The sequence below is a fragment of the Falco cherrug genome, chromosome 2 (genome assembly GCF_023634085.1).
Source record: "Falco cherrug isolate bFalChe1 chromosome 2, bFalChe1.pri, whole genome shotgun sequence".
NCBI lineage: Eukaryota > Metazoa > Chordata > Aves > Falconiformes > Falconidae > Falco > Falco cherrug.
The window spans coordinates 18,214,950-18,239,750 of record NC_073698.1 but is presented as its reverse complement, the minus strand read 5'-3'; the positions used below and the strand labels follow the sequence as shown (position 1 = coordinate 18,239,750).

Below are 24,801 nucleotides of genomic sequence, written 5' to 3'. Positions count from 1 at the left end.
TTTAAAATACCTTTTTAATACTAAAACCTTTTTTTGGATACCAGGCAGAAACAAGGCTAGAGTAATAAAACCAGCAGTTTCAGGCCAAATCTATACATCCAAAATAGGCCAGATTGCTACAATGTAAGCAGCACTTCTTCAGAACCACATTTAACTATAATACATAGCACTGCACACATGTATACGTCTGTATTTACATACATTTAAATTGGAAACTGATGAAGCTAAACAGACAGCCTTCCCAAGGCCTTTCAGCCTAACTACACTGATGTTCCATAACCACTTACTGGAGGCATTAGTAACAGTTGTTTAAAGTAGGCCCGTCTCCCATGTGCTGGCATAGCCTCAAAGGCCACATACAGTCATCTTCGCACACATGCCGCAGCTATCAGGGCAGGCAGTTCTGAGCTCAAATACTGGGCCTGTCACACTGAAAACTTGCATGCAAATCTGCATCACCTGGGGTGACTGACAGCTGTCACCGAACGCCGGGAAAGTGCTTGAAAACATCCGACTACAAAAGCAAAGCCGCTTAATGTAAGCGAAAGGCCTCCGGGAGTTTTTCTTTGCAGGAAAACTGAAGTTAACGAAAACGCTGGGCTGCGGTGGCAACCCAAACGACGACACCTGCCCAGCGCGAAGGCATTTTTCAACTCTTTGTTTAACTTAAAACTAATGTTCCGCACGCCGAGGTCTTCTTAAATAAACAAAGGACGACGCCGTGCCCTGTCCAACAGCACGACGCAACGCCGTTCCCAGCGGCGCCAGTTTGGGGAGGGAGAGCCGGGCAGGGGGTGCCGGCGGCCGGAGGCCACCGGCCGGGCCGGGCCGAGGCCAGCGGTCCCGCAGGCGGCGCGGCGCCCAGGCCGCTCACCTGAGGGAGGGCCGCCGGCCCGGCCTGCCAGCGACAACCGGGGGCAGCGGCGCCCGCGGCCTGCCCCGCCGCCCGCCCCCCGCCCGGCCGCCCCTGCCCCCGCGGGGCCCGGTGGGGCAGCCTCGGCCGCCCCGGCCCGCCGCCTCGCTGCCCGCGCAGGGCCCGGCCTGGCCCCGCTCTCACCTTTAAGAGATTAGACGTCGCCATGATCCCCCCCGCGGGGCCTCCCCGGCCGGCGGCAGCGGCAGCTCCTCTCCCCGGGCTGGGCTCGGCTCCCCCCGGCCGCTGCCGCTTTACATGGCCCCGGGCCGCCCGCCCGGCCGGACCCGCGGCGGCGGCGGTAGCAGCGACCGCAGCGCTGGGCTCCCCTGCCCGGGGGCGAGGCCGGCGCCAGGCTCGGCGCGCTCCGCAGCGCGACCGGCTGGGTCCTCCACACGCAGCCGCCCCTCAGAGCCTCATGGCGGCGTCCGCCCAGGAGGCGCTCGGCAGCAGCCCCGGCTCCATGGAAGGGGCCGGCCCACATGATGCGGCGCTCAGGCGCCGGCCCCGCCGCCAAGCGCGGGCCCTCGGGCTGCGGGCTCCGCCTGCAGCGCCCCCTGGCGACCCTCCACCGCCACCGCCGCCGCGCGGGGAACCCCCGCTGCCCCGCCCCGCGCTCCCCGCCGGGCCCGGCCGCCCCGCCGCGGGGGGGTCTCTGCACGGGGTGGGCTCTGCGGGACGGGCTCCGGCACGAAGCCCCTCGGGCGGGGGCGGCCGCCGGGCAGCTCCCGGGGGCAGGCGGCGGCGGCTGCGCTCAGGTGCTCTTTCGCCCGCCTCCGCGCCCGCCCCGGCCCCAGCGACGCCCGTCGCCCCCCGCCCAACCTTCCGCCTGGGTTGAGGCCCCGCGGAGCCGGCGGCGCGGACGCCCAGGTCGGGTGCGGCGGAGCAACGCGATTTATAGGCAGAGGCATAAACCTGCTTGTACTGGGGGTAGCTGGCAGCGTGGGGCTCGGCCCGGCTCCCCGTCCCCGCCGGGCCGGTGGCAGCAGCAAGCCTCGCGGGTGGCCGCCCCCCGCCCCTGCGCTCGCCCGGCCGGGTCACCTCCCTGCGCCCGAACCCCGGCGAAGCCCGGGTCTCCCTGCCAGGGTTCACGCGTTTCCTACTTAGTAACAAATGTCACGGTTTAGGTACCTTTTAGGACGGATTGGGAAACTCTCAGGTTTTATTTAGACAAAACAATTCTACTTCTCTATTAAAACTTTTAGCCTTCCTCTAAACGTGGCTCGAAGACACTTTCAGCGAACTTTCCTTACGGGTCAGGAAGCCTGCGGGTGGATGGCGCCCATCCCGCCGCCGCTGCGCGGCACCGGGGACCGGGGACCGGGGACCGCAGCGCTCCCGCCGTCACCCGGGGCACGGGGCGAGGGACGTGGTGTGAATAGGGGGCAGAGCCCCTGTACGCGTTAGAGAAGCTGTAATAAAATACTCACCAAATCTGTTCACTGTGGAAGTTCTGATGATGCTGACTCAATACAGCCTGCAGCCTTGTTATCTCAGTGCGTTGAGGTAGCCATGTTAAGGCCCTCTCTCAACTGAGAAGTAAAAGGAGGTACTGAGTAACTTACTATTTTGACAAAATTTCCAGCTTCTGAATGCTTCAATTAGTCTACAGTCTTTTCTTTACTCTTATTATATATTGTGTTTTCCATACTATAAATATTTAAGTGTACGCTATTTGTTGCACCTAGAACTCATGCAGTTATAGAGTTGTATAATATATTAATATGATATATATATTCATATGTATCACATATGAATAATTATATATATCCTATATCATTGTTCAATATAGATCTAATTGTATTACGTACTACCCATTGCATATATATTCTACAACACTGCTGAAGTTACGAGGCCTCCAGCAGGGTCAGTAAAATGTGTGCGGTGTGTATTTGTGCATCAGCCACTGCGCGTCTGCATTATAGGTATGTAAGTACCAGAGAAGCTGAGATACAGGCAAATATTCTATAGACTGTGATACGGAGGCAGTAATTTCTGGGAGACACTGCTCCGTGAACTGATTTATCGTCTTTCCCCCAAACCCTTCTATAATGTGATTATTTCCAATTATTTGAGATTCTTTTGTTCTCTTTCAATTTCTGTTGCATTTATTGATTTTTTAATATATGCTTCCTATTAATGCTACAAATCAGTGATGTTTTTAAACTGCTTTTGAGAAATAGTTTAGACATCATTCAGCCAGAAAACAGATTAACTGTAGAGGACTTCATCTCAGTTCCCTTTGTTGCAAAGCTTGGAGTACAAAGCCACAAGGCAAATTGTTAGAATGTTATAATTGCAAATTTTGCTTAGCCAGCATTTAAGTGAAATGAAGTTGGGCTGTGTTTTAAAATGCTGCTTTCAAATTATGGATTTCTTTATATTTCTCTACTTTTCATGCAAACCTACCTTCCAAATGTTGCCACAAAAATGTAAGAGTAGACAGGACAACAGCCATATCTGAGCACCTTCCATGGTCTTGTCTTAAGTATCCTCAGGTCCCCAGCAGCCTTTGTTGTAACATTTTTGCAGTTGGCCCGGAAGGGTTGGCAATGACAGTACTGACTATGAGGGCTCTTGCATCCTGCCCAAGTGTGCTCTTGTGCAGTACTTATGAGTAGTGCTGGCCAAGGAATAAAGAGAACTTGAAGACCGGAGAAGCAGTGAGATAAGGAAACAGTGGTACTTATTACTGATATTAAAAATAATGTGCATCTCATTTTGCATGGCTTAAGGAATGACTGTAATTTTTTTTCTGAAGATCTGTGTATTAATTTTCCGGGAAGTGAAGACATCCATGAGCCTCAAGGTTTTGCAGTATTTTAGTACCACTTCAGGGTGCTTTGACAGTACACAGTGTTACATAATCTTGTTTTATTTGGTTTAATTCTATTGTAAATGGATTATTACTAAATTCTGATAGTAATGAAGATATTAATTATTGATTAGTATATGGTACTACATCGGCCTACAATTTTACATTTTTTGCATGGATTGTAAAAAACAGTGTGAATTAGACTTAATCCCAAAATTGTCCATGGGTTCAAAGTGATTTGCAAGCAACGGCTCATTACGATTTGGATGATCAGTGAAATTAGTACCATGCATAATATCCTAGATATCTCAGAGTGAATTGATTCCAGGTACAAACCTGTCTGCTTTGAATGAATCTGGGAGAAATATACACTGCTGTGTTCTCTTCTAATGCCCTGAAACATGTGGTACAAATAAGATGTACATAGTTTCTTCTAATCTTCCCACAGTCCATGATGGGAAAAAAGCATTTGATTGTTGAGTGGTCAGTTTTAGACTTCTCTCGAATCAAACTAGATATATTCAGTGGGGATACTAAAACTTGTGTTTTTCCCTTCAGTGGGAAAGTCTCGTTTATGACTGCTGCAGACAGTCATGGTGACCCTATGCACAAACCATGCCATGAGTGCCTGAAGACAATCCTTTTAAAAGGGCAGGGACACATGGGCATCTACCTGTAGCTGAAAAAAGAAGCACCATCAGTGACCAAACTTTTCACATGAAACAACTTCTTCTATGTTTGTTTCTCTTTCAACAAGAAAGCAAATACTTATTTCTGGTGTTTATTATCTGGGCTTCACATCACCCTTTTGGTTAATAACAATAACATTCTGGAGAAATTGCCTGTGTGTGGGAGTAAAGACTACTGTTGCTTTCACTTAGAGTTGTTTAAGAATTTGGTATCTTAGCATCACCAGAACCACCTATCCTGTGCATCTCAGGATGACCTGTTTGTTCTTACGCCAACATTGTCCTTTAGCTTAAATAACTTCTCTGTCCCTGATGTTTACTCTTCTTTGATGTATTTTTAGACAACAGCACTATTTCCTTGCATTTTCCTTGCTGGAAAACTTTGCACTTTTTGCCTTGAGTTACATTGAGGGTGATGTGGAGTGGTGCAGAGCGACTGTTTGCAGGCAAAACCTGCAGGAGAATTTTTGCTGAGGCCAAATTCCTCCTGGGACACAGAGAACCACGTGGCATGCGTTAGGCAAAATGTGGCCGTTGTTCTGTGCTGAGGCACAGAGTTGCAGAGAACCGCTGCCAGGAATTACATCTGATGTTATTTTTCTTCTCCTAGCCTTTTTTTGGACAGCTAGAAATGTACTGTTCCATTCACGCTGTGTGCTTCAGGAGTTATAGTTGGTCTGTGAAGCTTGGTAGAGTGGAAGAGGATACAACATGAAAAACTGCAATTCTATGTTCTGCTTTTCTGATACTTGTTCACATGCGCAGCTCTTTTTCAGTGTTCAGTAAGCTTTGTCTCTCTTGTTTTAGAAGTTCCTCTGAGAATCAGACAGTTTTCCACAGAGAACTGGGCAGAGAAAAATCCCAATAAAATGAGCAGTGTTACTGTGAAGTTCAATGTCTGGCTGACTGGAGTTGAGACTTCAGTCTTTGAAACATATGTCCCAGCATAGCTTTCTCTATTAATGCACATAACACTGGCTATATGTCAGGGAAATGAGAAAAATGATCTGCACAGAGGATGCTTTTTCCCCTGGATATTAAGCGGTAATTATTTTAAAACAGCAAATTAATATAAATTATGACTAAATAGCTAAACTATTTGCTTGGCATTGAAAACCTAACCAAAATGGACAATTCTCAAAAGTGCTGCAGAGCAGTGCCAGCCCTGCAAGATTTTTATTACTAAGATTATTACTAAAATATTTTCCACAATTGCTCCCCTCAGTTTTAGTACCGTAATACTTAGCAACTACCACTAACATTTTAAACTACTGCCCTGCTCACTGTCAGACCTTGGTGCCAAATACAGCTTCTGGCAGTCCCTTCTTGCAAGGAAGCCAGTCGAGGAGAAGGTGAAAGCAGAAGAAGCTTGCAACGTAGATGTAGTGTCCATGTAGAGTTATACCCAACCGTTTGTCTCCTGCAGCTGTCCCACAGAACCGACTGATCCTCAGGGAGCTGCTGGAGTTGGGGAGTCAATAGCCTGCGTCTCTGTGCTGACTCTGGGGGTCCTTCGCACTTCCCTTCATCCTGCAAGTCCCCTGACAGTGATGGGAATTACTGTAGGGTCTTAAGGGCTCTGGCAGTGGTTAGTCTCATTGCTCCCCTGGGGCTGTGCAGGGATGGAAGAAACAATCTGTGTCTTCCTTCCCACCCTTAACTTGTTCGTTCATTTCCCTGGTGACTGAGTTTATTGCTACAGGAGGCTCATTTTGTCCCTCCACAATTTCCTTGGAGCAGGAGAAATCAGTTTGCACACAAGCAGATCTGAAGCCACAGCAGTGAGCAATCACAGTAATTAAACGATAGCTGAAGCTTCAGCTTGTTGGCCTAAGCATTAATTCCATTTACATAGCGTTCCTTTTTGTTGCTTCTACTCTTCTCTTTCTGTAGAAACTTCTTAGCTGCAAGGTGGGCCTTTAGCAGCTGGTGAAGGTACTCAGTGTTGTTCTTAGTATGCGCTGCCCTTGTAGCCTGTGAGACTGCTGGAGGTTGGTGCCAGCTGGGTTACGGCGCTGCTGACATGCAGTAGTAGTCTCTCAGCAGATTACACACGGAGTGTCCATCCCCATGTAGCTCAGGCCTAGCCTAAAACATGACTTTCTCTGAGAAATGAGTGAATGAAATACTTTCAAACACAGTGATGCATTCTAGCAGCTCGGGAATGTGATTTTGGATTCCTCAGTTGGAGTTTAAGTGAAGGTTTACCTACCCCTACATAAAGAGCCTGCTACTCCCTGTTCCCATCTGGCCTCTGTGGACAGTGGACAGTCATGGGAGGAGGTGCCATGCAAGTGCTGTGGTGGTGTTTGCTGCTGAACAGCTGTCCCCTGTCTCCCCAGGGATAAAAAGCTCACACTGTGTATAGATTTTGGGGGATTTGTGCTATCAGGTTCTTTTCCTGGATGCAATTTGGCCATGTGTTTGCTATTCCACAGCAATTGCTCTGTGGAGTCCTGTGCCTGTAGAGCCAGCTCTTTCATGTTAAAAGTGCTGCTTAGCAAAATGATTTTGGGTTTGCAGAACCAACTTAAGTGTTCTTCACACATATGCTACGCTCCCACTAATTAAGTATTATGCAAGGCAAGTTGTCTTCAGGAACCTGTACAACTTCATAGTCTCTATATTATGCCCAACTGGCACATCTTCAATCACATTACTTTCATTAGATTTGCACGTTCATTGAAACACGATAAACAATTCTGCTATGCTCGAAAGCAAAATTCAGCTTTTCCACAGCTGTGTTGGCCTCACAGAAGAGGAAATGTTGCTGAGTAAAATGACAGCATACGTAGGTAGTTGATTTTCAGAGGAGAGCCTCATGGAATATAGCACTGAACCTAGATGTTGATTTACTACTAGAAATGAGCTGGGAAGCAAGTATACATGCATTCATGAGAAACAGTAATTCTTTTTCTCTGAGGATCAGGCAGATGAATTTTTGGTTGAATTCTTCTAGTTTGAAATACATTCAATGATAGCATTATTATCCTTAAGAAACCTAGGCATTGTAGGTGCTACTGCATACAGTTAAGTAGTAGAGCAAAGGTTCATTACACAAATGCTTGGACCTGTGGGGTTTTTTTAGAAGCAGTTTATTTTGTTGTGCAGTCCTATCCATTAGACTTTTTAGAGATATTTATATTTTACAGATTGCTCTCTTAGAATTTTAATTTCATTCATTTATTTAAAAGATTGTCTTTGGACTATAAGAAATGAGCAATGCGAATTGCTGTTGACAACTGTGTTTTGGTATTTAATGATTTTTTAAACAGTTCAGCATGCTTGTGGTATGCTTCCATGCCCATGCAGAGAACAGATCTGCAGCCTCCTTCTTTCTTTTCAAGGCTGAATAAAGGCTGCTGAGATTGCTGTGCCAGCTCCAGGCAAAAGGCAAGGTTGGAGACTTTGAGCAGCTGATGTCATGTGCTGGGGTCTACAGCTGGGGGAAAAGCACTCTCGCTGGATGTTAATTATGTAAAAAGAGAGCAATGACGCATGTGTTCTATAAGGGAGCTGAAACACTGAGACGGAATACCTGTGAGCACAGTGCATCTGCCTGTCTTTGCTTTGTTAGGCAACTTGGGTACCAGTAACAGTTTGGAGGTGGCCTAAGAGATCTCAGCGCAGAGCAAACCGTTTACTATTTCAACAGTTTTTTCCTTTTCCTAGCTGGGATTTACCAAACCTTAATTTGAAAATTTGTGGTGTTTTCTTAATAAATAATTTCTACTTATTAATTTGGCTGCCAAATTTGATTCCTCTAATTTCTGTAATCTCTGGAAATTTCATTCTGGTATCAATATTTTCCCTTCCTTGGGGAAAAAAAATATACATGCACTGAACTACAATCCATTGTACAGCCTATGCAAGCTGTTACTTATATACTGTACTGCAAAGCATTTGAAAACAAAATTATGTATTTCTGCAAATAATCTATTTATCAGACATTTCTATTAACTGCAAGTGTGTAGTGAGAAGGTACAGTAGTGGTTTAATACATCATCAAGATAGACAGTGTTTGGATGTACATGTTAGTCTACATTTTTTGGAATTACAAATAAGACAACTATGTGCACACTACTTTAAAATGCAGTGAATTTCTCCTAGCTGCATTGACAATACCAGTTCCTTACACAGTTGAATCTTGTTAAAAGATCTATTCCCAGTGCAATAAATGTGACACTACAACATTGACAGTAGAGATCATTAAGGCTCTGTTCTGATGATTGTTTATTCTCTGTTCACACCTCCCCTCCCCTCCACTTTTCTCCCAGTCCCTTCCCTCCCTAACACACCCGATTTTTTTCATACAGAATGAAAAGCTCATTGGCTCCAGAGTATTCAGGAAGAAAAGTTTAAGGTAAGAGATTTTAACCTGAAAGTAATGAAATGTGTAATGAAATGTAGATTCATAGTAATAGCAATACCTGGTATTTATAAAGCTGTTTTAATATTTTAATTATTTTTTTTGGTATGGCAGAAGAAAACAGTATCCACATCCCATGGTGCTAAGCACACTACAATGGGTAGCACACAGAGAAGAGTCCAGATTGAAGATCATACAGTCATACTGGGTCTCAGCAGTCTTTGTGAATTCAAGGAAGAACGATCACCTCTATTTTTGAGATACAGAAGGTGAGGCACAGCAAACGTATATTCCTTGCTTAGATACACACAGTGAACCAGTGGTAGACTTTGGGTCTGTTGACTCCCCAGCCACCGACTTATTCATTGGCCTCTTAAAAAACTATTCTGTCCTCTTAAACAACTAAGAGAAGATCTTCTGAGATACACAACATGGGCCTAGTATCATAGGGGAATCAGTGTCAAATGCACACAACCCAATTATGCACAACCTTCTGGCATCTGTAGTCATGTTTACTTTGTAAAGAGGGACTAAAATGCCCTCAAATCAAAATTTGGTGTAAATGGACTAATATATGTAGTTTAATAATCAGGCTCACAGCAATTACTTTGGGGCATGCTGAGACTAGAATTAACTGTTTTAACTGCTAATGAATTAAGGCTGATTACTGTTTGTATTAAGGCCTCTGTATCCTTCTATTACAGTGTAACTGTGACTCAGTGCAAGTGAGACTCAGGCTATAAAAAAAATTAATTAACCTTTCAGTTGCCTTTGAAGTCAATAATTTTAGTGGCCCTAAATGAATAAAATAGTTGGAACCAAAAAATCTGTCTCTATACTACGGAATATTTACAAAAGGATTGTGAGAGGACCTAGAATTAATCCGAGGGAAAACTAATCAAATGTTTGTTGATGAAAAAATTTAAATTAGATAGACTTGTTGCCTGGTCTTGAAAATGGAGAATGGTAACACTTAATAACACACCTTTATATGAAGATAACTGGCTTAATGTTCAGTGGTTATAAGTATGCCCAGATAAATTTGTAGATGCTTATCAACTCTGGAGATCAAGTCAACTTGTTATACCACTACAATAAGATAGAAATAGACCTATTTGGTATTTAAGTGCTAGACATATAGGGCATGGTTTGCATAAAGCTAGTGTGTGTTATATTCAGAGGAGTAGGAAGATGACCTCAAGCTCAGTAAAATGCTACATTATCACAGATTTCTCCTATTATTATTGTTATTAAAAGCTATTATGTGTTACTTTCTTCGAATAGGGGTTCTCCAACTTTGCTCTCTGTAGCCAAGCATTATTTAAGAAATTCTCTCCTCTTCAAACACTCTATTCATAACAGTTTTGGTTTTAAAATCTTCACTTTTTAGACAATGGTTCAACATTTGCTGGCTGAGAATAAAACGATCCTTAATCTATTAAAATTTAAGGCCTGGGTCCCCATGGGTTGCAGCATTTTTAAACTTACTTTTACTTCTATTTAGAAGTAGATTATTTTTTAAAGCTAATATGGAATTTGTTTGTGTAAATTAACATAATTCCCTAGGCATCAGTGTGGCTATGATAATTACCCAGCTGGGGACCCAGCCACTGCAATGTAACTCCAGTAGTTGGGAAACATGTTTTGTATACAAGTCGAATAACAGCTGGATCATATATGATGTTACATTTAGTTTCATTGGCAATTCAGAAAATATTGAATAATAAATTTCATTGCTTCTATTCCCCATTTTCATATACAAATAAATCATCTTTTCTAAAACATTCTTTTTCTTTAGTAAGGCTTGTATTTATAGTCATATCAAAAGTGTTTGCTATGGGAGCAATCTTTCAGCTTCCTTTCTTTAGAGTTACCTTTATTATGAAATCGTACATCATTCTAAACTTTAATGGTCATTAGCAACCCTGCACTTGAGTAAAGAATCACATTAAAAAAGTATAAGGTATAATATTTTCTTGTCCAAAACTAAGGCAGGATGAACAAAAGCAATGAGCTCATCTGATCCTCACCTAGCAAGCCTTCATTTTAAACAATATTCAAAATACAAAGCCCAAGTGAGGATGTTGTCATGATGATTATTGCGCTTTCTCAGTGTCTTGCTATAGGATTACTTCCTTTAGCAATATATACTTTATTTTCCTGAAGACCACACGAAGTTATTGTACTCTGGAAAGAAAGAAAGCACTTAAAGTTTTATGAAGTTATGACGTAGACAGAAGGATACAAAACCAAATTACCATTCTATGATTCAGCTATGTCATGATCTAATATTGTTTCAAAATTATTATTTTGTTATTTAGGTTGGCATCATCTTCTGAACACCTGATGTGCTCTTTGGCATGCTACAAATTCAGCAGATGCACTGTCTTCTGGGCTTTACAGCTTCTTCTGACGAATGTACAACATTTGGAACAAAGCCACTCTTGACACCTTCCCATCCATCTTGTATTGAGATTTCTCCTTTTTTTACAAGTTCATAGATGTCTCGTGTAAGAATTGTAAAGGACTCTTCAACATTTGTGGCATCTTTTGCTGAAGTTTCTATATATTTCATACCACAGTCAGATGACAATTTTTCAGCTTCTTCTCTTGTAACCTCACGCTGTGACACTAAGTCACATTTATGTCCTACTAACAGGAACACAATCTGAAAGGGCTGCACGTGCATTTTTGCTTCTTCTAGCCAGTCTTTTACATGTTCAAAAGATCGTCGATTTGTGATGTCAAACACTAGTAAACCACCCACAGAATTGCGATAATAAGAGCGTGTTATTGATCTGCGAAGGAAAAAAAAGGAAAATTAAAATACATTTTCACTTCATTCATAAATAGATTACTTTTCCATGTGGCAGTGTGTTTTTATCTACTGTAAGTTTTATGAAAAGTTTTTGCTTTTTAAAAAACTAACTGAAATTTATTAGTTTACCTCCTACACATAAAAATGTTCCTTTTTTTTCCTTACATTCAGAAATCACTTTCTAAACATTCTTGAAGCCAAAATTTCTAGTGTGAACTCTGAATGCTGAGTTATTCAGCAAAGCACTCTTGATTAGCAAGCTGTGGCACATGTTCACAGAATAAACCCCCATATATTTATTTGTCAAATACTTGTTGGTGTTAAAGTTATTCAGTTTTATACAAACATGCACTTTGCTTTTTTCCTATCAGTCACGTCAAACTGAAATATGTAGGCAGATGTCAAGAAACCTGGAGCATAAGCTTACCATTGTACAAGCATATCCTTTTGTATTCCTTGCAGAAAAATTATTTGATGGAAAAGTTTGTACAGATAATCATAATTCATTGTGCTTGCAGAAGTCAAAAGGTAACAGACTAAGAAAGGATATTCCCTAAACAAAACTGTCCAAAAATAACTGAGCTGGGCAAACACACACTTGTTACAGCATCAGTAAGGAACACAACACTCCTACCTCCAGCGTCTCTCTCACACAGAGGTTCAAAAGCTCTTTATAATTGCATTTACTCATTTTTGCCATGAGACTTCTGGGACTGGCAACAGGTATTAGCTGCTTTTGAGCCTCTACATTCCAGAGCATACACTGGAAAGAATTTTGGAAGAAGGAAATCCTTCTGGTTGAAAAAAAAATTTTAGCATGCTCTAGAAAAAGAAAACATGTTTGTTAGAATATATAGAGAAAAAGATAGAGGGACTAAAAAATGATTGTAAATCTCTAATCATGAGCAACAGAGGAGGATGGAGAAGGTGAGAAGAGACATTTTAAACGAAGTGACAGCCTACCAAGGAGTGGATGCAAGTACTCCTTACTAGGATAAATATATAGCTAGCATATATACAAGTATTCTTGAACTGAAATGAGATGCACAATCTCTATTAGCAGTCATATGAAATTATCATTTACCCACAAATTAATTCCATTTTACTTTAGGATTATGAAGAGGATGCAGCCTGAAAACTTTTGGAGTCAGGATGAATGGTACACAGTAATATATCCTTCCATAAGAGTAGCTCCCTCTGATTTTCAGTTCATTGCGTTTCATAGTGTTTTATAACAATTTGAACGTAGAGATATAATTAGCAGGAACAGTAGTATTATGGATAGGTAAGTGCGCAGCTAGATAAGGCTTAGGTTTCTTGGCGTATCTAAATTCATTTAGCCACAGCAAATGGCATTCAAAATGGTTTTATTTAGATAACAGGAAGGGATTGTTTGTCCTAATGTTTAGAAATACCTTTTCTATGTTCCCAGCAATAAAGTCTGTGAAGTGTCTCTCTGAACAGGTCGAATGTGAAGACAACAGGATCTTACCCTCAAATTAATTCAAATTGCCTCGATATGAAAAATGACACTTGTTTTTACAAAATTTAAGACCATACATGAGGGGTCTCAAATTTTGTGAAGTATTAAATAAAGGTATCATAAAGATCAGCTTCAGGTTTTCTTAGGCATTTTTTTTGCAAATTTATGAGCAGTTGCAAACACAAATGAGTGCATTAAAATAATTCAAGTGGTTCTAGAAAGAGTGGAAATGAGTGACAAAAATAGGATTCAATTTGGAGAAGTGGAAGCTAATACAACTTACTTTCATTTAAAAAAAAAATATCCTGAAAACAGTTAGGCCAAAGAAATGCATTAGCCAGGAAAGAAAGTAGTTTAGTATTGAAAATGCAGTGCATCATTTACCAAGCATTTCTATATGCTGTATCATGTATCTACGAACTGGAATACTGAAAAACAGCCCTCCATGTGTTACTAGATGTTTATACACGGTAGTCAGTACCCTCATCTGTTGTAACTCACTTCTGCAGAGATATGCTGATTTACACTAGCTGATGATCTAAGCCATTACATTGAGTTATGTCTATGTATTGCCTGTAATGGAGATGATTAAAAAGATCTGTAACTTTGGGCTGTAAATCACCAGAACTGGGTGAATATATGTGAGAGACAGAGTTGTTTTTTCTATGGTTTTGGTATGTATAATTTGAAATTAGTTTTCTCATTACCAAAAAAATGTTGATATACTAGAAAGGCTTTAGAAAACAGTAGCAAAAGAAAACAGTAACATAAAAAGTCTTAAAGTTACATATGATACCATGTTATGTGATTGTCTAACATTTGAGAAAAGGATCCGAGAATCATAGAATCATTTAGGTTGTAAAAGACCTTTAAGATCTTTGAGTTCAATTGTTAACCCAGCACTGCCAAGTCCACCACTGAACCACATTCCTAAGCACCACATCTTTAAATGCCTCCAAGGATGGTGACTCAACCGTTCCCTGGACAGCCTGTTCCAATGCTTGACCACCCTTTCAGTGGAGAAATTTTTCCTAATATCCAACTAAACCTCCCCTGGCACAACTTAAGGCCATTTCCTCCTGTCCTATCACTTGTTATGTGGAGAAGAGACTGACCCCCACCTGCCTACAGCCTTCTGTCAGGCAGCTGTAGAGAGCGATAAGGTCTCCCCTCAGCCGCCTCCTCTCCAGGCTAAACACCCCCAGTTCCCTCAGCTGCTCCTCACAGGACTTGTGCCCCAGCCCCTTCCCCAGCCCCGCTGCCCTTCCCTGGACACGCTCCAGCCCCTCGACGTCCCTCCTGCAGCGAGGGGCCCGACACTGAACCCAGGGTTCGAGGTGCGGCCTCACCAGTGCCCGGTACAGGGGGCGGTCACTGCCCTGGCCCTGCTGGCCACACTGTTTCTGACACCAGCCAGGACGCTGCTGGCCCCTTGGCCACCTGGGCACACTGGGGGCTCATGCCCAGCCGGCTGTCAGCCAGCACCCCCAGGCCCTTTCCCACCGGGCAGTTCCCAGCCCCCTGCCCCAGCCTGTAGCGCTGCCTGGGGCTGGTGTGACCCACGGGCAGGGCCCGGCACTGAGCCTGGTTGAACCTCACACCACGGGCCTCGGCCCATCGGCCCAGCCTGCCCAGACCCCTCTGGATGACGTTTGTTAAAATACGGGCTACAAATATTTGAATTGTTTCATGATTAAGGTGAATTATTATTTTCAGTTTTATTTTAAAAGGAAGTGTTCCTGACAAATAAGACAAAATTTTGAAGCAGAAAATTTAGGCTATCACCTGGGAAAAGTGTCTGGGCACACGAATGTGGTAGGTTGTTCAACAATATCTGAAACGTCTTACAGATGCAAAATATTTGACTTAAACATGACAATCAGAGTAGATTAGACATACAATTTTAGTAGACAGCTTAGAGTTATTTGGCAAATGAACTCTGTGAAGTAGATGTACCTCTCACTTATGCCCTGTATCACACCTAGAGAGAATGCAAAAATGGCTTAGATGGTCTGATAGGTGTCTCTGTGGTTTTGGTTGTTTTTTTCTCTATAAAACTAAGTGCAAGGCCAATTTTTGCCTCTTATTAATATTATTGCTGAAGATTATAGGACTTTTAAGTGGCTTCAACAAGGCTTAAGCAGAACTATAACACCAACATCTAAAGTAGTGCTCCACTCAGCTGCATATCTAGCCATGGTGCCTGAACAAGTTCCCTGGGAACCCAAGCGCTCTGCCTCTGTACGGGCTACAAGCCACCCAGTGGGGACAGCCCTGCCTTCCCTCTTAGCTCAGACCTGAGCCGAAAACAAAATATTGCTCCAGCTGAGTGCCTGGAAGGGTTCTGCTTGGGAGGGCTTCCCAGGAGCACGCCAACATCCTCAGATGTGTTCAAACTCCGCACAAAACGCAGAGGAACTTTCCTTTAGCACAGTGGAGGTACCTGTCTTTCACACAGATTCCTTGTGCACTATTTCACAAGGCACAAGGTCAGTGTTCACAGAGCCCATGGTACAGAGGCTGCTCAAAGGGGTTTGCTCAGGAGACATACAGCTTTATATCCTTTACAGGGCATGGTAATGTGCTGTATGGTAATGTGGCACTTACAGACATGGTTTAGTGATGGAGCTGGCAGTGTAAGGGTCTTTTCCAACCTAAATGATTCTGACTTCATATGTCTTCGCTAAAATGTCTGATGATGGGAGTGCATGGTGGCCAACAAAAGATAAGGAGGGCTGACAGTAAAAGGCTCTTCATGTGACAGCTGGTGGACTTGTAGATCTCCTTGGGAACTATGTTATGAATGTTCCATGAAAGGCGGAACAAGTCCTGAACGAAAGACTGAGTGAGCTTTAGTAAATAGAAAAACTGGCATCAGTCTCCAGAAGTCCCTCAAGTTGACAGTAGAGGATAGCAGAGTACTCAGGATAATTCAGACTCTATCAGAGACAAGATATCCACGTATAGACCACAGACAAAATCATACTGGCCTTTCTTGTGTTCTTTCACAAGCAGGGATTCCACTTACATAACTATACACACTTTGGTAAGTGCTGCAAGGTCAGACTAAAAACAAAATGAAGTTTTTAACTTCCTTATTGTTGTCACTTTTTGAACAGAAGGAAAAAGAACCCTAAGGTCCTGCAGCTTTTCAAGTCAGGATGAGGAACCGCTGACAGGTCAGGTTTGATGTATTCCAACTTATTCATAAAGGATGTTCAAATTTCCATTTTTCAAATTATCCCCATGCAGATCCTAAATTCCTGTTGAAATGATGGCTTCTCTAATCAAACTAGCTTCTGGTTCAGCTGATTAATGTTATTAAGCTAGCATTATGGAAGGGAATGTGTTACTTGCAGCACCATGATTAATTTTCTGTGGGGAAGGAGGGAAAGGGGAGTACTTCCTTTAGTAGAGGGAAAGCCTTAAATTACAGACAGGGTGGGATTAGGGTGAAAAAGTAATGGCCAAATAGCAGTCTTTCTTCTAAAACTGGAGAGGTAGCAAAGAAGCCTGCCATCTCCTTCCAGGAAACTGTTCAGAGGAGGTGCTGGCTGGAAGTGGGAACCAGGACTTCGTTCAGATTTAGAATATGGTAAATCTGCCCGTGACTTTGAATGAAAGTGAGACTGAACTCTTAAATCCATCCCTGCATCTGTCTTTATTCATGTGTCTTATCTTCCTGCCTAAACCACTGTCTTCCTTCTACTCCTTTGTGCCCAGTACTTCCTTGCTGCCTTCTCTTTCAGCTTCTTTTTCACAAAAGACTCTGAACCCTTCTCTGAGCCTTAGCTTGTCAAAGTGCCCAAACCAACGTGTCTGCCTGGGACAAAGTTCAAGGTGCAAGCTGATATTTCAGAAAGGAGTCTGTCCCCTTCTGGCTACACTAAATGAAAGGAAACAACCCTCCTACTTAATAGAGGTGACTGTAACCCCTTCGTGACAGGAAGCCTACACTGCGCTGCTCCTCCTCTTTCAGGCCGCAGTATGCATGTCATACCAGGCACTGATGATGGCTGTGCTACAGCCTCCAGTCAGTCCACACTAAATATGTGAACTATTATACCGTCTTTGCCTGAGAGTTACAAAAATCAATGTAAGCACTATTAAAATGGTAATTCTTATATTCTCCCCCACTCCATATAAATAGAGACTATAAATCTCCTTATCTATGCTGTTGTTAAATATGGACTGTCCTTACATCCTCAAGACCATCCTAAGTTTTTATTTTCAGCAAGAATACTTGTATGAATAATATTTTTGCTCATTTCATATAATCTTGCCATTTAAAATAAATGAAAGGTAAATACAGATAAAGGGTTGGAGAAAACCAGTATTTCCCTACTACGATATGCTGAAAAGGTAGGACTTCAGTAAGCAGTAAAAGGGAACCATGACACTTTTATATTGATTGCTGTAAGGTTCCTCCAGATGGTTCTGTATTTGAAATTGCTGGAGGTGAGACTGCTCCTTAAAAGTTACACATTGTGATGTACAATAATGATATGAATTAGAATGTTTTTACAAAGGATAACTTCAAAGTCTTTATTTTTCATTGGGAATATTTGTTAAATGCAGATCCTAAATTCTTTTGTAAATTATGACTTCCCATGTAGAGTCTGCCTAAACTACCATTACAGAAGGGGGGAAACACTGTCTGGAACAGAAGTCATTCTCTTAGCTTGATCTAAATATTAGGTTTAAGATGTAAGACCCTAACTAATACTCTTAAGAAAAGCCTTGGTAAAATGATGGCCACTGAACAATTGTTACTGAAAATGAATGAGAAGATTAATTAATCACATCAGACTTTGGCTTTAGGGTGACTTTAAATCACTCACAGTGTTCCTTTCTCATTATAATCTTACTGATCTTTACCAGATGAACCAAACTTTCACTAAAAGCTTTATCTAATTTTGAAGACCTATTTTTACACTATGATTAAGACTGCATTGTAATGGTATTAATTTTGAAAATGCATATTGCTTATTCAGAAAGAAGAAGAAAGATAGCATTTTATTTTCAAGCCATGTTAGAAACACAAGGTAACTAATGCCATAGTCTGCTAAAAATATAATTGAAGCATCCCCACAATATTTTGTCCCTACGTTCTTGAAATTAATTCTCAGGCTCACCACCACTACCAAGCACTTTATAGCCTTGGAGGTTTCATGATTTAAATATATTGCTGGATTTAAACACAGGAAAATTAAATAAACAAACAAAAAAATCACAGCAAAGGAGACGACGTGAAACACAGCCAAAGCAGCAGATCGATCTAAGTGAACATTGATCTCAAGATAGAAAGAAACCCGTGGTGTACCCCTCATTTATCTTAGTCTGCGTGACGGACCTGAGTCTACACCAAGCAAGTCTGTACATTCTTGTTCTAGCAAGGTGCTAAAGTTATTGATCATGCTGTTGTTGTCCATATGGCACTTAGCACAATGGGAGATTCTGCTTAGTGATGCCTTACTGATGTCAAAGTAAATACAGTCAGTAACTGCCCTGTCTGAGCTCAAAGTAAACTGTCCAGCACCTGTGTTTGCAGCCTGCTCACCCTTCTTGTGGAAGTGGTAAGAATCACTTTATTTGAGAAATAATGCAAACAGTGCATGTTAAAGATCATTTCTAAGACCACACATGAAATCCAGTTCAAATACAGCAGCAGCAATGACCTAGACAAATGTGAGAATTTTTCCAAAACAATTGTTCCAAGAAAATAAGTGCTCTCTTTCAAGAAAGTGTGATGGCAGGTGTGTCAGAGCTTACTTTTCCCCTGGGAATGTCCCTAATGCGTGGGACCAAAAGAAGGGGATTATTACGCAGCCAGTAGTTTGTCCTGGACGCAGGAAACTCCCCAGGGAGCTTTCAAGCCAGGTTTTACTTCCTCTAAAATCCCAATGCAAGTGAACCAGAGCAGAACTGGGAATCAGAACTGCAAACTGCTTGGCGGTCCACAAAATCAGATTGCTTCTTGGAATAATTGGTTCTTCCCCGAGACCATCTTTGCCTGTCAGCTGTAGTCTTCTCCATTAGCAGAGAACAGAATGTGCAAGTTTTTAACCTGTGGTGTATAACTTAGTAAAATATTTATAATTTACCTGAGTAAGTGTAAAACAGACTATACAATAACCACTATGATACTTGAGACACCAACTGACAAGAAACTCAGCAGGAAAAAAACCCACAGATATTTAAAACTACTTCCTTCAGTTGGTATCTTCTGGGTATTGGAAAAAACACAGATGTATACTAATGGTAAATTTAAAAGCAACTGACTGCATGACTCATCACTGTATATCCCCTGAGCATTCCTGGGTTAAAGGATGGCTGTCATTTGATTTCAAATGTATGCAAAACTCTTTGCATTTGCATTCCTTTCAGTGAAGTGCCTTGTCATTGGGCATCCCAGCTATTTGTCAGCAAATTCAAAATAAAGAGATTATACATTCTCAGTCACTTGTTTACAAGTGGGGGTTTTTTATGTTCTTTGCTAGGAAGCACAAAGAGGATGAAAAATGCTATCGCTGTTAATTTCTTTGCTAACCCTTCAGAGGCCTGCCTGCAAAACTAAGTATAAAGTTGTGACTCATGCAAGCCAAGGGAAGTTTTTTGTTGTTTCATTGTAATGCTTGTTATTGGGAAAAAAAAAAAAAAGGTTGGTGTCCCATGGTGAGACAGAGAAATCCCACCTCTTCAGATGAGTGCAATAATCTGCACAACTGTTGCAGCAGAAGACAGGGAACATAAAAGAATTGATTCTGGCCAGTGAAGAGACCCATTCCAACCGTCCTGCTAGCATCCCAGTAACGAGTGTGTGGGTCAGGTACCACATAAATGGGCTTATGCATTAGCCTCCTACCCTAGTTTATACCTTCCCTAGTTTGGGAACCTCAATCCCAAACTAAAATCCACACACAACTTGCCTGAAGTGGCAAGCACTATAGATACAACCGAGTCACAAGAGTGAGTGAATGACAGTACCAGTCCGTATGTTGGGGAATTACCGTGACTCTTTGGGGGCAGGAAAAGAGGGTAGTTTTGCTGCCTGTTTGTGACAGAGAAAGGAGAGGGTTTAATACTCAGTGCAGCATTTGAGCCAGTCTAGCCACACTTATAAACGATAGCGGTATTAGTGAAGGCTCCTGGCAACCATCTGTGCAGAGCAGGTGCAGAAGGCAGATAAAACACTAATAAGGGACTGTAGCTGGCTGCCCAGTGGCTTCCACACTGCCAAGGCTGCACTGGTGCTTGCAATGCTGCTGCGCTGGAAGGAGGAAGCGCAGGGAGGTGGCCTGGTCTCTCCAGATTGCATGGGAGGGAGAGTTAATGGCACAGGGAAATACTGCAGGGGAGGATGAGTTTGGAGGTGATGACAAAGTAAGAAACGCGGAGTGAAGCAGGGGCCTTCTGCTGCAAAGAAGGAAAAAAATGCAGAGGAGGGATTGCTACCCTAGGTCCAGGACTCCAGGGCAAAGATGAGGGAGAGAAGGAGAAATAGGACAAGGCCACTTGTTACCCCCTACTGTGAGCTGGGAGGGGAAGGGTAGCTGTGCCCTGGTGGGTGTGAAGGGAAAGGGTGGGAAAGAGGAAGCTCATGGGGGGAAACTGGTGGGCAGTGGGGCAAGAGGGACGGTGGGCCACTGGGCTGGGGGGCACTGTCAGGCGATGGGGTGGTGAGGCTTCATGGCAAGGGGGAGGAGAGCTGCTTGGGGCACAGCAGCCAGGTGGGTGCAGTGAGACAGGCTGGGGGGCACGTCAGAGTCCTTGGGGCAGATGTGTCGGATGGTGAGGGGTACGGTGCCAGGAGGGTGGCGGTGGCCGGGGCTGCGGGCAGGGTGTGCCTGGGGGCCGGCAGGTTTGGAGGGCGGGTGGGGAGGAGATCTCGGATCCTGTACCTGAACCGCTCCTGCCCCGCCGTGTCCCAGAGCTGCAGCTTGACCCTCTTGCCGGGCTCGATCTCCACCAGCCGGGAGAAGAAGTCCACCCCCACGGTGGGGTCGGAGTGCAGCGGCCCCGGGAAGCGGCCCTCCGTGAAGCGGTGCAAGAGGCAGGACTTGCCCACGGTGGAGTCGCCCAGCACGATCAGCCGGAACTGGTAGATCCAAATCGCCGCGTCCATGGCGGCCCCGGCCTGGCCCGGCTCCGCCTCGGGGCTCTTCCTGGGGCTCCTGCGCGGCCGGTGCCTGCACCGCGCTCCGATCGCCCCGACACCCGGCATCGGCGCAGCGGGCGTGCGGCGGCGGGGGGTGCGCAGGGCCCGGGGAGCCGCTCCCGCGGGTGCAGGACGGGGCCGGGCGGCGGCGGGCGGAGGCCGCGTCCCCCCGCCCCGCTCCCGGGGCGCCGCGCCGGGCTCCCGGTGCCTGCCCGGGCTGGGCGGGGCGGGGCGGGGCGGGGCGGGCGGCGCCGCGGGCGCTGTCCCTTCAGCACCGCGCGGCCGCGCTCCCGCCGCCGGCCCCGGCCCTCGGGCCCCGGCTCCGCGCCCCCGCCCCGACTGCCCCGGGCCCTCCCGCCGCGGGGGGCCGCGCTGGGGCCCGCCGCTCCCGCCCGCTCTGCGGGGGCGCGGCCGAGCCGCCCGCCGGGGCCTCCCACCATGCCGTCATGTGCGCGGCGCGGCGGGCCCTCCCCCGTGGTGCGGCGCGGCGCGGCGGGCCGGGCAGGGCGGGCTCTGCCGGGGGGCTGCGGCGGGGACGCCGCCTTCGGGATCCCGCTCACCCAGCAGAGCAGCTCCTCCCGTGGGCAACAAGTGCAGGGGACGGCCAGAGAAGGGGGGCGCGGGCGCGGGGGGCAGGCTCGCCTGGGAAATCAGGAGAGAATGGACCGGGCCGTTAAAGCGTGAGGTCTGCAAAGAAAAGTGGGAGCAGGAAGGAAATACCGGGAAGGACCAGATGGGCAGGTGAGAAAGGGTCTGGGAGCTGGCGGGGTGGGAGCTGGGCAGGGGCTGCCCAGAGGAGTGCAAGCTGGAAGGAGACATAGCAACGGGCAGAGGAGCCAAGTGCCAAGTGGTAAAACTGGGCTGGGCAAGTGGCTAAAGGGAAAAGGAGAGCGAGTGATCTAGGTGTTCCCAGAGAGAACCATGCAAACTGGCTTGAGAAAAGGCATAATACTGGAAATGACAGGGACACACGCTCTTCATTTCCCAGTGGAACAAACTGCCTGTACTGGGCCTCTGTGAAAGTACCTTTACCTATGGTAAGAGAACAATACTGTCAGTAGAGATGCCTGACGGAGAAATTTCTTTGGCCCCCCCGGCGTCTTCAGCTAAGTATCATGACATAGTAAATCTGCTGAGCAATAGATTCCTCAGATTTATTTCAACCACATGGTATAACAAAGAACAGTCCTCAGATGGCTAGTAAGGGCATTAGTGCCAAATAAGCAGAAACCCTGGGACTTTGGTAAACAGAATTGCAGCAGCTTCTTCTGCAGATCCGGCTGGGATGAGGCAGCTGGGGGCAGAGAGCCTGAGAACCCACAGAGTAGGCTGGGTGAGCTGTGAAGTAGGTTGTTGCTGGCAGAAGGTCAGCAGCAAGTGGATATTCATATGAATGGGCACTTTGATAGTGAAAAGGACAGAGAGAGGAGATTGGTGAGTTTGGGGTTTTTTCTATGCAGCCTGTTGTTTTTCCTCCATTAATGTCAGGCACAGATGCAGCTAAAACTATAACTGCCTGTGGCTGTTTAGGGGCGTATCTGAAACCACATTTCTTTTGTAACTCTGTGGGGCAATCTGTTATGACAAGTATTCTCATTGCCAGCATCTGGTTTTGTTATTACGTGGTCACCAGTGTGAGACTAGAATGTTTCCCCCAGGGTGGGCAGACCTTGAAGCCCCGCAACGTGGATAAGAGACGAAGGGCGCCTTGGCCCTTCATTGGACCAAGGGCAGGATGAAGTCAAAAGATGAGTTTGCTTGTGCCATGCAGATCATGTCCTCCAGCCCCAAAATGAAACTGGCTAGGATATGCATGTATGGTTGGCCCTGGGAGACTCAGCCAGGAGACCCCAGAAGCTTCCAGCAGACTTGGCCTGACAGCTGAGAAGCTATAAAAGGCACAGCCAGGAGCTGCCAGAGGGATTTATCTTGCTGTGCATGCTGAGTTGAAGCTGCAGGATGCTGCCTGCTCCAAGAATCCAGACTCTCCAGGGACCTTTTGGGTTGGCCAGTCAGTCCCTAGGACATAGTGACTGTGTCTGCATGTGTCTCTGAGTGTGTTTCCTCCAGAACCCTGCACATTTGTCCCCTCTAATTTCACCAGCTACTCCTGTAAAAAGTAAATTGAACATAGCTTGTACTTGACTAGTTGCTCCTTTGAGTAACGATTAAAATAAAATGTTGGCTCAGATAAATGAACCTTCAGAAGGGCAAGATTGCAGTTCTATATCGGACATGATTATGGGCAATTCCTATGGACCTTTTCTGAGTGTTCTGACAAAACTGGCGCTTAGATACAAGAAGTGTTTGTATGTGAAACAGAGATGTGAGGTATGTGGTATTAGTAGCTCTGATAGCTGCTGAATGTGAACAGGGCAAAACTTGGAAGTGGACTTTGCTCATTGTACAATACCTAGATCCTGCATGGATCACCACCCTGCCTAACACCCATAGGTCTTCAAAGCCTCACGCAGTGCTCTCTAGTTTAGAAGCACAGCAGATTGCTGTCCTTTGCACATCTGGGCTCAAAGAACCTCACACTAATGAGATACACAGCTCATTTCATTCCTAACAGGTGAGTGAAGTCAATTTGCCTACGGCGTTTCGAGTTGAGCTAAATATGTTTGCAAATATTTTCAGGCTTCCAATGTCTGGTCTGTCTAGCTAAGCTTGTCATTGTAGAAAGACAGTGGTATATAAATTCACATGTATTCAAAGCACAACCTTATACCTTCACCTGGGACCTTTTGAGTATCATATGTTAAATGCTACCTAGGGAACCTGCATTTGTCGTGTCTGCTATGAAATGCACAGGGTGGGTGAATTTTATCTCCATGTCATTCAGTTTTTATTAGCTTACCAGTGAGTACAGAGGCCCTGAGAGCATGCAATCCATCACAAAGATCACAGACCAGTAGTCAGAAGCAGCAATCAAAGTGGGTACACTTTGAGGAGCTGGAATGGTTAAAGCAGAGAGGTTAAAGTATCAATATGAACCTGACTTTCCTTCAGAGAGTTTCCACTACTTGGGCATTGGCAGCTTGAATCTGTTCTTCCCAAGAAGGGTGAATCAAATGTAAATTCTGGGAAATAATAACAAAGACAAATAAACCCAGACTTCCAAATCTACTCCATTATTGGCTAGATGACTGCACTAAGCCATAAATCCAAGACCTTTCAACCTAAACATTCCTCATTTCTTTTCACGTTTTTGACTTGACATGGATTTTCTCCACCTTTGCTAAGTGTGTGGGTCACCAGGCATTACATAGATCACAGTGCTCCTAAACAATGTGCACACATATTACATGGAAATTTAGAGAAGCATGGACAAAAGTAAGTGATTCTCAACCCCAGTCAACCTGAGAGTGAGAAACTATGCTTTCTGCTGCTGCCTAAAGAACACATGAGAACTAGGGGACCTGTCTAGAAGCAGGTGCCATCCAAGCCTGTTTTAACTGCATAGGCTATTGGTCTGGAGGCTGATAGAGCTGCTTATTTTATCACAGAGAAAATTTCAATAGATGTAAGCTCTTGGAAGGTGCTGCCAGCTATA

The 24,801-nt window shown here is 44.7% G+C and overlaps 2 protein-coding genes across 3 annotated transcripts in view; both read right to left on the bottom strand.

Annotated features, from left to right (window-relative positions):
* CUL5 (cullin 5) overlaps window positions 1-1,392 on the bottom strand; it is a 33,741-nt gene extending 32,349 nt beyond the window's left edge. For both annotated transcript variants that reach the window (XM_055701911.1, XM_055701910.1), the window contains exon 1: window positions 1,058-1,392. Coding sequence is in view for 1 of the 2 variants with exons in the window: in XM_055701910.1 (XP_055557885.1) it covers window positions 1,058-1,081 (24 nt within the window). In the remaining variant the exon portion in view is untranslated. The remainder of the gene's footprint in view (window positions 1-1,057) is intronic.
* A 6,994-nt stretch (window positions 1,393-8,386) lies between these two features.
* Window positions 8,387-21,634, bottom strand: RAB39A (RAB39A, member RAS oncogene family). The gene is made up of 2 exons (XM_055703263.1): window positions 20,989-21,634; window positions 8,387-11,584 (listed from the first exon to the last, which is right to left on the bottom strand). The coding sequence occupies exons 1-2, from the start codon at window positions 21,309-21,311 to the stop codon at window positions 11,158-11,160; spliced, it is 750 nt and encodes a 249-aa protein (XP_055559238.1). The 5' UTR covers window positions 21,312-21,634; the 3' UTR covers window positions 8,387-11,157.
* Window positions 21,635-24,801: the final 3,167 nt, after the last annotated feature.

Excerpts from the sequence above, each read along its gene's own strand:
- RAB39A (XM_055703263.1), bottom strand. The coding sequence starts at position 21,311 with ATGCCGGGTGTCGGGGCGATCGGAGCGCGGTGCAGGCACCGGCCGCGC. Across the intron at positions 11,585-20,988 it reads GCGGGGCAGGAGCGGTTCAG|ATCAATAACACGCTCTTATT; the intron begins GTACAGGATCCG and ends TTTCCTTCGCAG.